At 37.4% G+C, this 11,952-nt stretch overlaps 1 protein-coding gene across 1 annotated transcript in view; it reads left to right on the top strand.

Moving 5' to 3' along the window:
• Positions 1 to 3,548: 3,548 nt before the first annotated feature.
• Positions 3,549 to 11,952, top strand: part of mxra5b (matrix-remodelling associated 5b) — a 15,452-nt gene continuing 7,048 nt past the window's right edge. The window contains exons 1-5 of the mRNA XM_016564330.1: positions 3,549 to 3,724; positions 4,972 to 5,101; positions 5,305 to 5,695; positions 7,117 to 8,106; positions 8,633 to 11,731. Coding sequence (XP_016419816.1) covers positions 3,549 to 3,724; positions 4,972 to 5,101; positions 5,305 to 5,695; positions 7,117 to 8,106; positions 8,633 to 11,731 — 4,786 coding nt within the window. The remainder of the gene's footprint in view (positions 3,725 to 4,971; positions 5,102 to 5,304; positions 5,696 to 7,116; positions 8,107 to 8,632; positions 11,732 to 11,952) is intronic.

Genomic DNA, 11,952 nt, shown 5'->3' with positions numbered 1-11,952 from the left:
CACCGCACGTGCTTTTATGCTTCCTGGTCGCTACGTCACCCCGCCAGTGATGTCTCACTCATCCATTGGACTGATTACACATGTGATTCAGAGCGTGGTCACGCTGGAGGCGTTCCCTTAGCGTTTCGATGCAGCGTCTTGTTCCCTTCGGGGATCCATGGTTACATGCGTAACCTGGAGACGGTTTGTCTCATTTGAAAACCAATGCCTTTTCTCTTGTTCATAACCATTATAGAAATGATGGATATAAATACCAGTCTGTTTTCTGTTTGCAGATATTGCTTGAAGCAATCAGATGATACGCCTGTTTTTTGATTAAGAAACCATCAGCGTTTTAATATCATATTATGAATTTATAGGATTCGAGTGTCTCATTAGAGAAAGAAAAACAACAATCAGCCTCAGTAATGATATTAATATGGTCTGCAGTTCATTAGTTTTTATTAGTTGGAGATCTCAGTGAATTTCTTCTGCAGGTTTAATCTGCTCTGCCAATGAGACGAGACACGCGCTTCAGAAATATCATTCATAAACATAAACAGAAGTAAAAATGTGAAACAACTAAATTGGCTTATTGCTATTATGAAACATCTGAAAACAGTAAAACAATAAAATGCAAAAATGTTCGATAAATAATTTAAAAAGGTAACACTTTACAGTCAGGTTTCAGCATGAGCTTTTGATTTTAATAATATATTAGTAAATGTTGAAGTTAACATTAACCATATGTTTTATAAGTAATTTTCATTGGCTATTCATGTTATTTAATGTATAATTATTATGATATAAATCTACTGCTTATTGTTAGTTACATAATGCATTAACTAATGTTAACAAATGTGACCTTATTTAAAAAATGTTGCCTTCAAATTATCATAAATAATCTGAGCATGCAATTCCTTTGTTGTGTAGTGTAGTTTTTTATTAAAATTACGTGGTTTATAATATTACGAGAAGTTTGAATTGCAAGATATAAATTTAGTCATTTAGAGAAACAAATTCAGAATTGTGAGGTAAAGTTACAATTACATTTTTAATTTTTAATTCTGTGGCACAAAACAAAACAAAAACTAATTCCTACATATTAACTTAGAATTGCGACTCAGAATTGCGACAAAGAAGTCAAATTTGTAAGATAAAAAAAGTCACAATTAGCTTTAGTTATTTTTTAATTCCATGGCGGAAGCAAGCTTATAAAATGTAGCTCATCCAATCAGAACATAATTTATGTATCATATGTGACTATAAAACATTATATGATTATAAAATGTGAATTCCTTGAATCTCAATTGCTAATTAAAGTACTTATGAAGAAAATGTCTTGTGCAACTCTTCATAAAGTAAGCTGCATTGCAAAGGAATTATCTGCCAGGAAAATAAATGCAAATAAAAATAATACAAAGGCTTGTGTGTTAGTTCAGTGCTCTACAGTGATTTAACACACAGCTCTGTTGTTGTTGTTGTTGTTGTGCAAAATAGGCAATAAAAGCAGCAGTCCGAGGTATTTTTAACCCAGTCTTTGAATCTGTGCTGAACCAGGACCACCAAGAACCGTTCACTGAACCGCTGACTAAACAATCACAGCCTCACATTACACACAGTAAATCAAGCTTTGCATGCATCAGTACAGTGCATACTGTAATATCCACCTTCCGTTTGAAAAGATGCAAATGCTTTTGGTGTTTGAAACAAATAGTGACAAATAGTTCACTCTTTGGCACAATTATTTATAGTAAAGAATGGTCTCGGATTGCAGACTTAAAATGGACTTTAAAAGACAATGTTGCTAACTTGAAGTAAGTTACATATTTATGTTATGCAGTATATTACTGTTATGCAGTATGCATAACCTATGCATACTGATGTTTTAAATGAATGTTTTTATGCATGAAAGCGAAATTGTTTCCATTTGAGTATTATGATTCAATGCAATTGCTTTTAGAATTCCTCAAAATTACTAATAAATGCATTGATCAATGTTAATGTTATGTAATGCATTAACTAGCGTTAACCAATCTGACCTTATTTCTTACGAGTTACCTTCAAATTATCATAAAGTCTGAATATGTTTGATTTCATGCATGGAAATGAAATTGTTTCCATTTGAGTATTATGATCCAATGCAATTGCCTTAAAACAAACTCCAAAATTCCTCAAAATAAAATCATTTGATCTGCTCAGTCTGTGTCTGTGTTGTTTAATTGATCGTGTTTCAGTAGCAGAAGCAGTAGATGGGTGTTTTTACTGATGATGATCTGAGGAGGTTTCTCTCAGTTTAGCTCCTCCTTACTTAGGCTTGGGTTTCACAATCGCTTTTCTCCAGCTCTACTCTGAGTTTCTGTGCAGACAGTGAAGCACCTCACGGGATCCTCATGGAGTTTATTCATGTATGAGTTCATTCTGTATTTTTTTTACTTGCTGCTGTTTAGTTCTGTTGCACCTATCAAGTATATGAAAACCGGGTGAATATTTATAAAAGGATGCTGTGATATTTTATTCTGGTGGATTCTATGTGAAGCTGATCTAAGTGAGAACTGCTTGAAGGAAATGAAGGCTCGAAAGTCAGTCATTCACAAGAACATCAAGGTGAGATTAATTTCATTGCATTCTGTTTCATTTTCTAGCTCAGTGGTTTTAAGTGAAAACTTAACATTAAAGCATTATCGTAACATTAAAATTGTAATGTTTTTTTCTCTTGATTCTGTTGTTGTACTGCACATATATAATAATAATATTTTTAATATTTATCATTACATTTTATTTATATATGTTTATTCATAAATACAGTTAATTTCCTTTAAAACCATTTTTAACCCATTGCAATGCACACTGAAAAAAAAATCTAAATTCTGATCTAAATTAGTTTTATTCAAAATATTGTAAATATTATTTAATATTGCTGAATGGACCCAAATGCATTCATTTATACCGACAAAAAAAAATTTAAGGATTAAATCAGGTAGAACAATTCTCTATAGATACAATTCTATATTTCTATATGCAGTACAACAACAGATATATGTATATACTAAATTATTGTGAAATCATGCATTCAGTCTTAAATTGTTGATGAATGACTGTTGAGCTCTTTTATTTGGATTCACGCTGGCTTAATTTAATTCCTAATGAAATTTTAAAATGAGTTTTAAGATATCCTTAAGGAATGCAAAAGGCATTCTTGCAGAGTTTGGAACTAACCCTGAAGACCTTGAGGAGTCAAACAAGATCCTTCTGAAGGAACTGTGCGAGAAAATAAACGTAAGATAGTTCAGTTAATCCAGCAGGATAGTGTTTGATTCCGTAGATGCCATAGATGTTACAAATTATGATTGATATTGTATTGAAATGACTTTAAGTGTTGTAGCTCGAACAATAGCGGACTGTGCTTGCAACACCAAGGTCATGGGTTCGATTCCCAGGGAATGCATGAATTGATCAGTTGTAAACATTAAATGGATAAAAGCTTCAGCCAAATGCACGCATGTGAATGTTTTTGTGATTCCGTGTTTCAGCACTAGAGGGCCGTGAAGGCTTCAGAAGCGGGCATCATGGGCTCTTCATGCATGGGCCTGATGCTGGTGCTGCTGGTCAGTGTTGGTGGCTCCGGCGGGGTTTGTCCGCGGCAGTGCATCTGCTTTGCTCCCGCTGAAGTGCACTGCACCTTCCGTGCGCTCCTGACCGTTCCCACGGGCATCTCCAGACAGGTCCAGCGCATCAACTTTGGGCAAGTCATGGCAGAAACTGGAGGTTTATCATAGGATCATGTATCTGAAATATTAAGAGTGCACGCGTTTTACTCCTTTTGGAATCAAAACTCTTTATAATCTTGACAAAATACATATCGTCGGAAAGGTCTGAGTCTCAAGATTTCATATTTTGTGATAAATTTATACATTTGTGACAGAAAAATGCAATAAAAAAATCAATGGAGTTTGGATGGCACCTGGTGGCTGTTTGTGGTATAACAACTAAACAAAATTGCATAGGAACCTCAACTTTTTTAATATCAACTTCAAATTTGGAACATAACTCATTTAGACTTATGGCTTTAATCTCATATCAAATTTGGATTAAAACCAATTTTGTAAAATATTTATTTTATATAAAATAACACTCTAAAAAATGCTGGGTTGTTTCAACCCAATGTTGGGTCAAATATGGACTAACCCAACTGTTGGGTTAAATTTTGGTTACATTTTTAAATTAGCTTTTTAACCCAACGGTTGGGTTAGTCCATATTTGACCCAACATTGGGTTGGGGGCGTGACAGTTAAGAGTTAAACCATTTTAAACATTTAAAAGTCAGTTTCTGTACAGGATCAAACCTTAAAGTCTTGGTTTAAAAAAAAAAAGTTAAGAGTTAATGTAACACTCATTGACACTATATGGGGTAAGTTGTCACATCTGACTAACTGTTATAAGAGGCGCAAGACAAACCTCAACAGATTGCACAGTGAAAATTGCTTTCAGCAAAACTTAAACTAAAGCAATTATTAGATTTACTGAAGAAATTGAGAGTAGTTCTATTCAAGCAAACGTATTCTGGTCTCAAGATATATCTCAGGACTCTCGTGTATGTAAAAATCATGAGTCTCGCAATCTTTAAGACTTTAATACTTAGTGTTTATGGTGTGATCACAGGATAGAATTTTAAAAAATGGCATTATTAGACGGCGTTCAACCACATATTTGAAATCAACATGCAAAGAGAGAAAATAAGCATTTGTATCGTGACTTTTTGCTCAAAGGCACACAGTTGCTGAGATATTGTAGACCTTGAGACAACTTCTCTGTGACAACTAGCCCCAGCCTTCCATACTATATATGTGTACATAAAAATTAAGCATTTATATTTATGCATTTAGTAGACGTTTTTATCCAGAGTGAGTTACAAAAGAGGAACAACAATATTTGTACACTTTAGCATAAAGAAATAAACACAATGGTAACTATGCATTTGCTCTCTAACAGGTTTAACACTATAAATCACATCACAGACGTCTCCTTTGCTGGCCTTCGAAAACTAGAGCTGCTGATGATGCACGGCAACAACGTGCAGAAAATACCCGATGCTGCTTTTCAGGATCTGGTTTCATTACAGGTAAAATCACAGTCATCTGGTGAAGCACAGTAGAAGTCCTGCATGTACGTAGCTCTAATTAATTAGTTCTAACTTAAAAAGATTCAAAGTAAAAGTGACTATGGTGTTATGTTAGATTTCAAATGTTAAACAGACTACAGCTGTAAGCGATGCATTGTTTTTTGTCAAAATGACTCACTGTGAGTTCACTGTGTTTCCCGCAGGTTTTAAAAATGAGCTACAACAAACTGCGAGTCATTACCGGTCACACCTTCTCTGGTTTGACGGCTCTTGTTAGACTCCATCTGGACCACAACCGCATCGAGTTCATCCACCCGGATGCATTCAGTGGCCTGACCTCACTGCGTCTGCTCCATCTAGAGGCCAACCATCTGCAAAAGCTCCATCCTGCTACATTTAGTACGTTCTCGCTGCTGCGGCGTTTTTCTGTGTCCACCCTGAAGCATCTGTATCTCTCTGAAAACCTCCTCAGCACGCTGCCCAGAAACATGCTGGAGAGCATGCCGCAGCTGGAGAACCTCTTCTTATACGCAAACCCGTGGAGCTGCGACTGCCGGATAAGCTGGTTACAGGACTGGAGCGCACGAAATCCAGGTAACTGAACTGTTTCTGAGTGCTTCAGATGCTCGTTGTCCAGATGTCACACTGTATAAACTTAGATATCGTATATCAGTATTAACTATATCTGAATTTCCTGTTTGTGCAGCAGTAGTTGAATAGTGTTGAGGTTTGAGGTCAGCTCAGGTTGTAGTCTTTTGGTTCTGTTTTCATTCAGAATTCAGAATGCAAATAGATTGCAATTTAATTTTCTAAAGAAATAAAGAAAATCTTCCAAACTTCTATTATAATAAACAAATTATTTATGTGTGTGTAAATATATACATGTATGTGCGTGTTTGTGTGTGTATATAACATCATCTGAAAGCTGAATAAATAAGCTTTCCATTGATGTATGGTTTGTTAGGATCGGACAATATTTGGCATATTTTGGAATCTGAGGGTGCAAAAAAATCTCCTATAAAAAGATAAATCTCCTTTAAAGTTGTCCAAATGAAGTTCTTAGCAATGCATATTACTAATCAAAAATTAAGTTTTGATATATTTACAGTAGGAAATTTACAAAATATCTTCATGGAACATGATCTTTACTTAATATCCTAATGATTTTTGGCATAAAAGAAAAATCAATAATTTTGACCCATACAATGTATTGTTGGCTATTGCTACAAATATACCCCAGCGACTTAACACTGCTTTTGTGCTCCAGGGTCACATATACATATGTATGTATATATATATAGGTTTGGGGTCAATACATTTATATTTATTGATTTATGAAAGAAAATAATACTTAAATTAATAAAATTAATAAAAAGTTATAGTAAATACATTTATATTATTACAAATAAAAATCAATTTTGAATAAATGCTGTTTATTCAATAAATGCTTTTTAACTTTTTATCAAAGAATCCTGAAAAAAAAGTATCACAGGTTCCATAAAAATATTAAGCAGATTAACTGTTAACTGCAAAATATTAACTGTTTGATAATAAATCAGCATATTAGAATGATTTCTGAAGGATCATGTGACACTGAAGACTCTAGTTATGGTTGGTGAAAATTCACTTTGTCACTACTGCAATAAATTATATTTTAAAATATATTAAAATAGAAAACCGTTATTTTAAATTGTAAAAATATTTCACAATATTAGACTGTTTTTAATGCATTTTGATCAAATAAATGCAGCCTTGATGGGCATAAGAGACTTATTTAATAAACATCAAAAATCTTCTTCTTTTTGAAACAAATATACACGTATGTTTAGTATTTATATTTTAACAAATGTATTTTAGATTTAAAAAAATGTATCTGCTGTTGTTTCTGTTTGGGCCTCTGACTTTTTTTCTTCAAAAAATTAAAAAGATCAAAATTAGAGATGTTTGAATATTTAGAACTCTGAGTGAAGAACAAGTTCCATCTTCTGAAGTCTGGATTTGTTTCGTTTTCCTAGGAGTGATGAAATGCAAGAAGGACAGAACATTTGCCAGCGGTCAGCTCTGTCCACTGTGCGCGTCTCCTAAACACCTTAAAGGACAAGATATCGCGGATCTCAAAGAGTTCGTCTGCTCTGGACCAGCTATCAGCTCTCCAGGAAAGAACGTCTCACAAGAGGACAACATGAGTGAACTCCTGCCCATCGACAGGATCAAACCACCGTTTGGAAACGTCTCCCTTGGTTTATCTGACGAGCATGGGACTAAAGTTGACTTGATCTGCCAAATACTTGAACCAAGAGAATCCACTAAAATCAGCTGGAATTATACAAAATCTCTGGAGATCGCTGCTAAAGTGACTCTCTTCTTTGACCTGGAGTGTCCTGTGGACAGAGACAACTATGAAAGCTTTTGGAGGCTTCTTGCGTACTATAGTGATGTGCCTGTGCATCTGCGAAGGGAAATCATGCTAAGCAGAGAGCCGGAGCTGAGCTACAGATACAGACAGGACATTGAAAAAGATGCCTATTTTTACACTGGTGTCCGAGCCAATGTTGTAGCCCGTCCATCTTGGCTCATGCAGTCCTTCATGAACATCAAATTAAACAGGCCTTATGCCTCCTCCAAGAGTGTGAGACTCATTGTAAACACTCATTTGACTACCACCACAGATAAGGAGCCCATCAAATCTTGGGTCATGATTGAACATGACAATAAAACCCAGACGAGCTTCAGTTCTGTTGTGGGTGGTGCGATGGAAATGGACTGCCGTGTGCAAAGCTCTGGAAACGCAGCTGTTCACTGGATGGCGCCAGATGGGTCAAAGATTAACGCTGCGTTCGGCTCGACCGACAAAAGAGTGAGCGTTTCTAGCAGTGGCAAACTTCACATTAAATCTGTCGAGCACAGAGACTCTGGAGTTTATTATTGCATTGCTGAAATTGCAGGAGATATCGATGTTCTGCCTTTCCGTTTTTCCGTTATAGAGTACTCAACCCCGCTTCCAGGTGAAGAATTTGGAAACGCTTTAACAAAATTTGTTGGCGAGTCTGCATCTTTGCCCTGTCTTACTACGGCGTTCTGCACTACTTGTCATACACCATATACACTACGTAGCATACACCATATATACATAAAAAAAACAAAATATTAAAATGTAAAGATATTATATGTTATTATATTAAAAATATATTTTATTACACAGACTAGGCAGAGATTATGTAAAACTAACAATTTTGGTATTTGTGCACAACACCTGTGCTTATAAATTCATAGCGTATATAATTATACTATTTTTCTGTATATTTTTATTAATAATTTCTGTATATTTTTCTATTAATTTATTTGACCGATTTGATGTCTTAATTTGTTTTTAATATAAATTGTATATTGTTTTTTAAATCAATTTGACGCATTTATTTATTATTTATTTTCAATCACTGTGTGTGTGTGTGTGTGTTGCTGAAATTGCAGGAGATATCGATGTTCTGCCTTTCCGTTTTTCCGTTATAGAGTACTCAACCCCGCTTCCAGGTGAAGAATTTGGAAACGCTTTAACAAAATTTGTTGGCGAGTCTGCATCTTTGCCCTGTCTTACTACGGCGACTCCAGACGCTGTGGTGAATTGGATATTTCCAGATGGCAGTGTACTGAATGCCAAAGCAAATACATCCAGGGCTTTAGTCTTTCCCAACGGGACTTTGTTCATTCCTTATAGTCAGCTCAACAATAATGGATATCACAAATGTGTCGCCATGAACCAACACGGTGTGGATGTACTGGCGACTAAACTAACTGTTATGAGGCAGAAAGGAATCCAGCCACGGCGACAGTATCCCATCAGGCCGCAGTCTGCTGCGGGAGTGTCCACTAAGGTAAAAGCCTATTTGGAGGATGTAGAGGAAGCTTCTGGAGATGAAACTCAAGAGAGAGTTGTACCAAACAGAAGCTTTATTAATCAAAGGAAGGGTCCAAATGCAAGAACGCAAGGACGTTCTTTTGGCAACATCCACCAAAGGCGACCCTTTAGAAAGGGCATGCATGGACAACCAAGCAGAACTGGCTTAACAAACCAAAGAACTGTTAATACCAAGAACAATATAGACCCTCAGAAGTGGGCCGTTCTTTTGGCCAAAATCCGTGAGAAAACCTCTCCGAAGAACTCATCAGTTAACATTGTCCAACATGGCACTGCAGAGACGGTGAATGTAGATCATCCGGGGTTGATTGACAACATTGAGAGTTCTTCTGGAGACTCCGGTTCAAAGGAAGAGTCAAACACTTTCAGCACGCCACACCAAACGGATGTTTACCACAGGCATGCAATTACACCTCATATCAAGGGACAAAATAATAATGTATACCTAACGGCCCCTCCAGAATTACAAACTAGCTCAGACGAGGTGCCTTACATCTCAAATCCCACATCTGGACCCCATTATGTTATGACAGAGGTGAATGTTGTAGAAAGAGGCCATGTGAGCACCATAAGTGCCGAAAATGACCAAGTATATTCCGGGTCTGTCATCAAACCGGAGTCTGAGAATGAAAATGAGCTAAATTTCTCCGGAAAGACCGGCGTCCAGTCACAGATTGGGGGTTTTGATTTTGGACAGCCTGACAGCAATTCATTTGCTACCATATCAAGCCCACATGCTTCACCAAGTTCAGCGCCGTCCAGAGCAAAAGATCACTGGAGCTCCAGGAGAAGATTTGGAGGTAGGCGACGAATAAAATTGAGAAGGCCGTTCTCAAAGCTTCCGACAAGAAGACGATGGTCAACCTCTACAGCTGCAGGAGTTCATGTTCCAACTTTGAAATCAGATCCGACAAGCCCAGCTGAAGATGCAATGATCCATCCAACTTCTACAACTACTGCTCATATTTACTCCAGAACCCCATCTGGAGACACATTGATCCATCCATCTACAACTACTGCTCACATTTACTCCAGAACCCCATCTGGAGACACATTGATCCATCCAACTAGTACAACCACTGCTCACATTTGTTCCACAAATCCAGCTGGAAGCTTGTCAATCCATCCAACTATCCCAGTAACCACTCACATTTACTCCACAACCTTAGCTGAAAGCACGTCGGAATATCCGACTACTACTCCCACTTATCCTACTGTGCCGAGGGTATTCCCAAATGCCATTAATGAGGAAAACACCATCTCCCTCCCGGATGAGAAAACTGGTTCAAAAATCCACAAAGTAAAGGAAAGCAATTTCCTCCAAATCCAACAGATGCCTCCAAACTCTAGAAGCCCATCTGCATCTCCCCCCATGAGCACAATATCAGAGTTAGAGAATGAAGACATTACTCCTTTCGAGGAGGAAGAGGACAGAAACATTGCATCTGCAGAGGAGATGGATGAGTACTCGGTTCCCACGAGTGTAGATCCGACATCTCGACTTGGCGTTGAAACCATTTCACTGACAACTGCCCAGCAGGATTTCTCAGGCATGCTTTCAACACCGTTACCAAAGGCCAACAAAGAGATTCATCCAACAGAGATCAGCTTTACTTTGGACACAGGCGGGCTGGATGTCTTCCACTTACCTGAATCACACTTCAGCAATGTTCTAAGAGAGAACTATACATTGGAAGTACGTTCTACAGAAGAATCTTTAGTCACCTCCATGCCACGACCACAAGACTACCCACTTTCACAAACAAATGAAAGCTTTAAAGAAGAAGAATCCATTCACAACCAAGTGTATTTTCCTTCAACACCAGAGACACTTACAGAATCCATAATATCTGTTGGGAGACAAACCGAGTCTTTAGCCACAAATTCACCATCGCCTACTCTTACTACTCAAACCAATGAGATTTACTTCTTACAACCAAACTCTGTTTCTAAGCAAGACCAGAGGGACAGGTTAGTCCATGGACTCGATGAACCTTTGATTCCTCCTACGTCTCTGAATACTTCGCCCACAAATACATTACCAGCAACTACAGCCATAATTCCCGTTACAACCCAACTCATTGGAACCACAACAGTACCTACTACACTGTCGACAGCTGCTACTACTACTGGGCCTACTTCGACTACTTCAGCTACTACGATGATGACTACTACTACTACTACTACTACTACACCTGCTATAAAGTCAACACCCAGTTATCTCTTACCAGAAAATAGAATCCCATTTTACTCAAGAAATCCTGGAACAAACTACATCGATTCCAGGCACAGGGGAAGATTTCCCAGCACTAACCACAGGTATCCGTACTATAACAGTAGAAATCCTTCTGTGAATATTAGACCTAATATTATCAGAAAACCTTCCATCACCACCTCACCTGTGGATTTAAACTCTCTCACCAACGTCAAATCAACTACTACACCGAAGATATTGACAGCAACTGCTCGATCTGCCACCTCGAGTCCCACAACTGCATCAAGCACCACACAGCCAAACAACCAAATTCAGATCGATGAACCAGTGAACAGACAGTCAGGTGCAGTTCTGTTTCCTCAAGGACCGCAAATGAGGCCCAGGATCACTGCTGCCAAACTCCACACAGTCACTGTGAATGCTGGGACAGATGTGCAGTTACCATGTGATTATGTGGGGGAGCCGAAACCCCTCCTGACCTGGACCAAAGTCTCCACAGGTAACTCACATATGACATGACAAGTAGTTACAGTTACAGTACATTATATGCAGGACTTGGAGTATAATTTTAATGCATAAACCTTGATATATTTTACAATAGAAGATAAATGTGTTTTTCTTACAGGCTTCCCTAAAGGTGATGTGTGTTTTGTTTTGCTTTATTTTGTTTTGTTTTATTTAATTTAATTTTACAGGTTGCAGCACACACACTCATATATA

Source organism: Sinocyclocheilus rhinocerous, unplaced genomic scaffold (genome assembly GCF_001515625.1).
Source record: "Sinocyclocheilus rhinocerous isolate Xijiao unplaced genomic scaffold, SAMN03320098_v1.1 scaffold1041, whole genome shotgun sequence".
Taxonomy (NCBI): domain Eukaryota; kingdom Metazoa; phylum Chordata; class Actinopteri; order Cypriniformes; family Cyprinidae; genus Sinocyclocheilus; species Sinocyclocheilus rhinocerous.
This window is presented reverse-complemented; position numbering and strand designations above follow the sequence as displayed.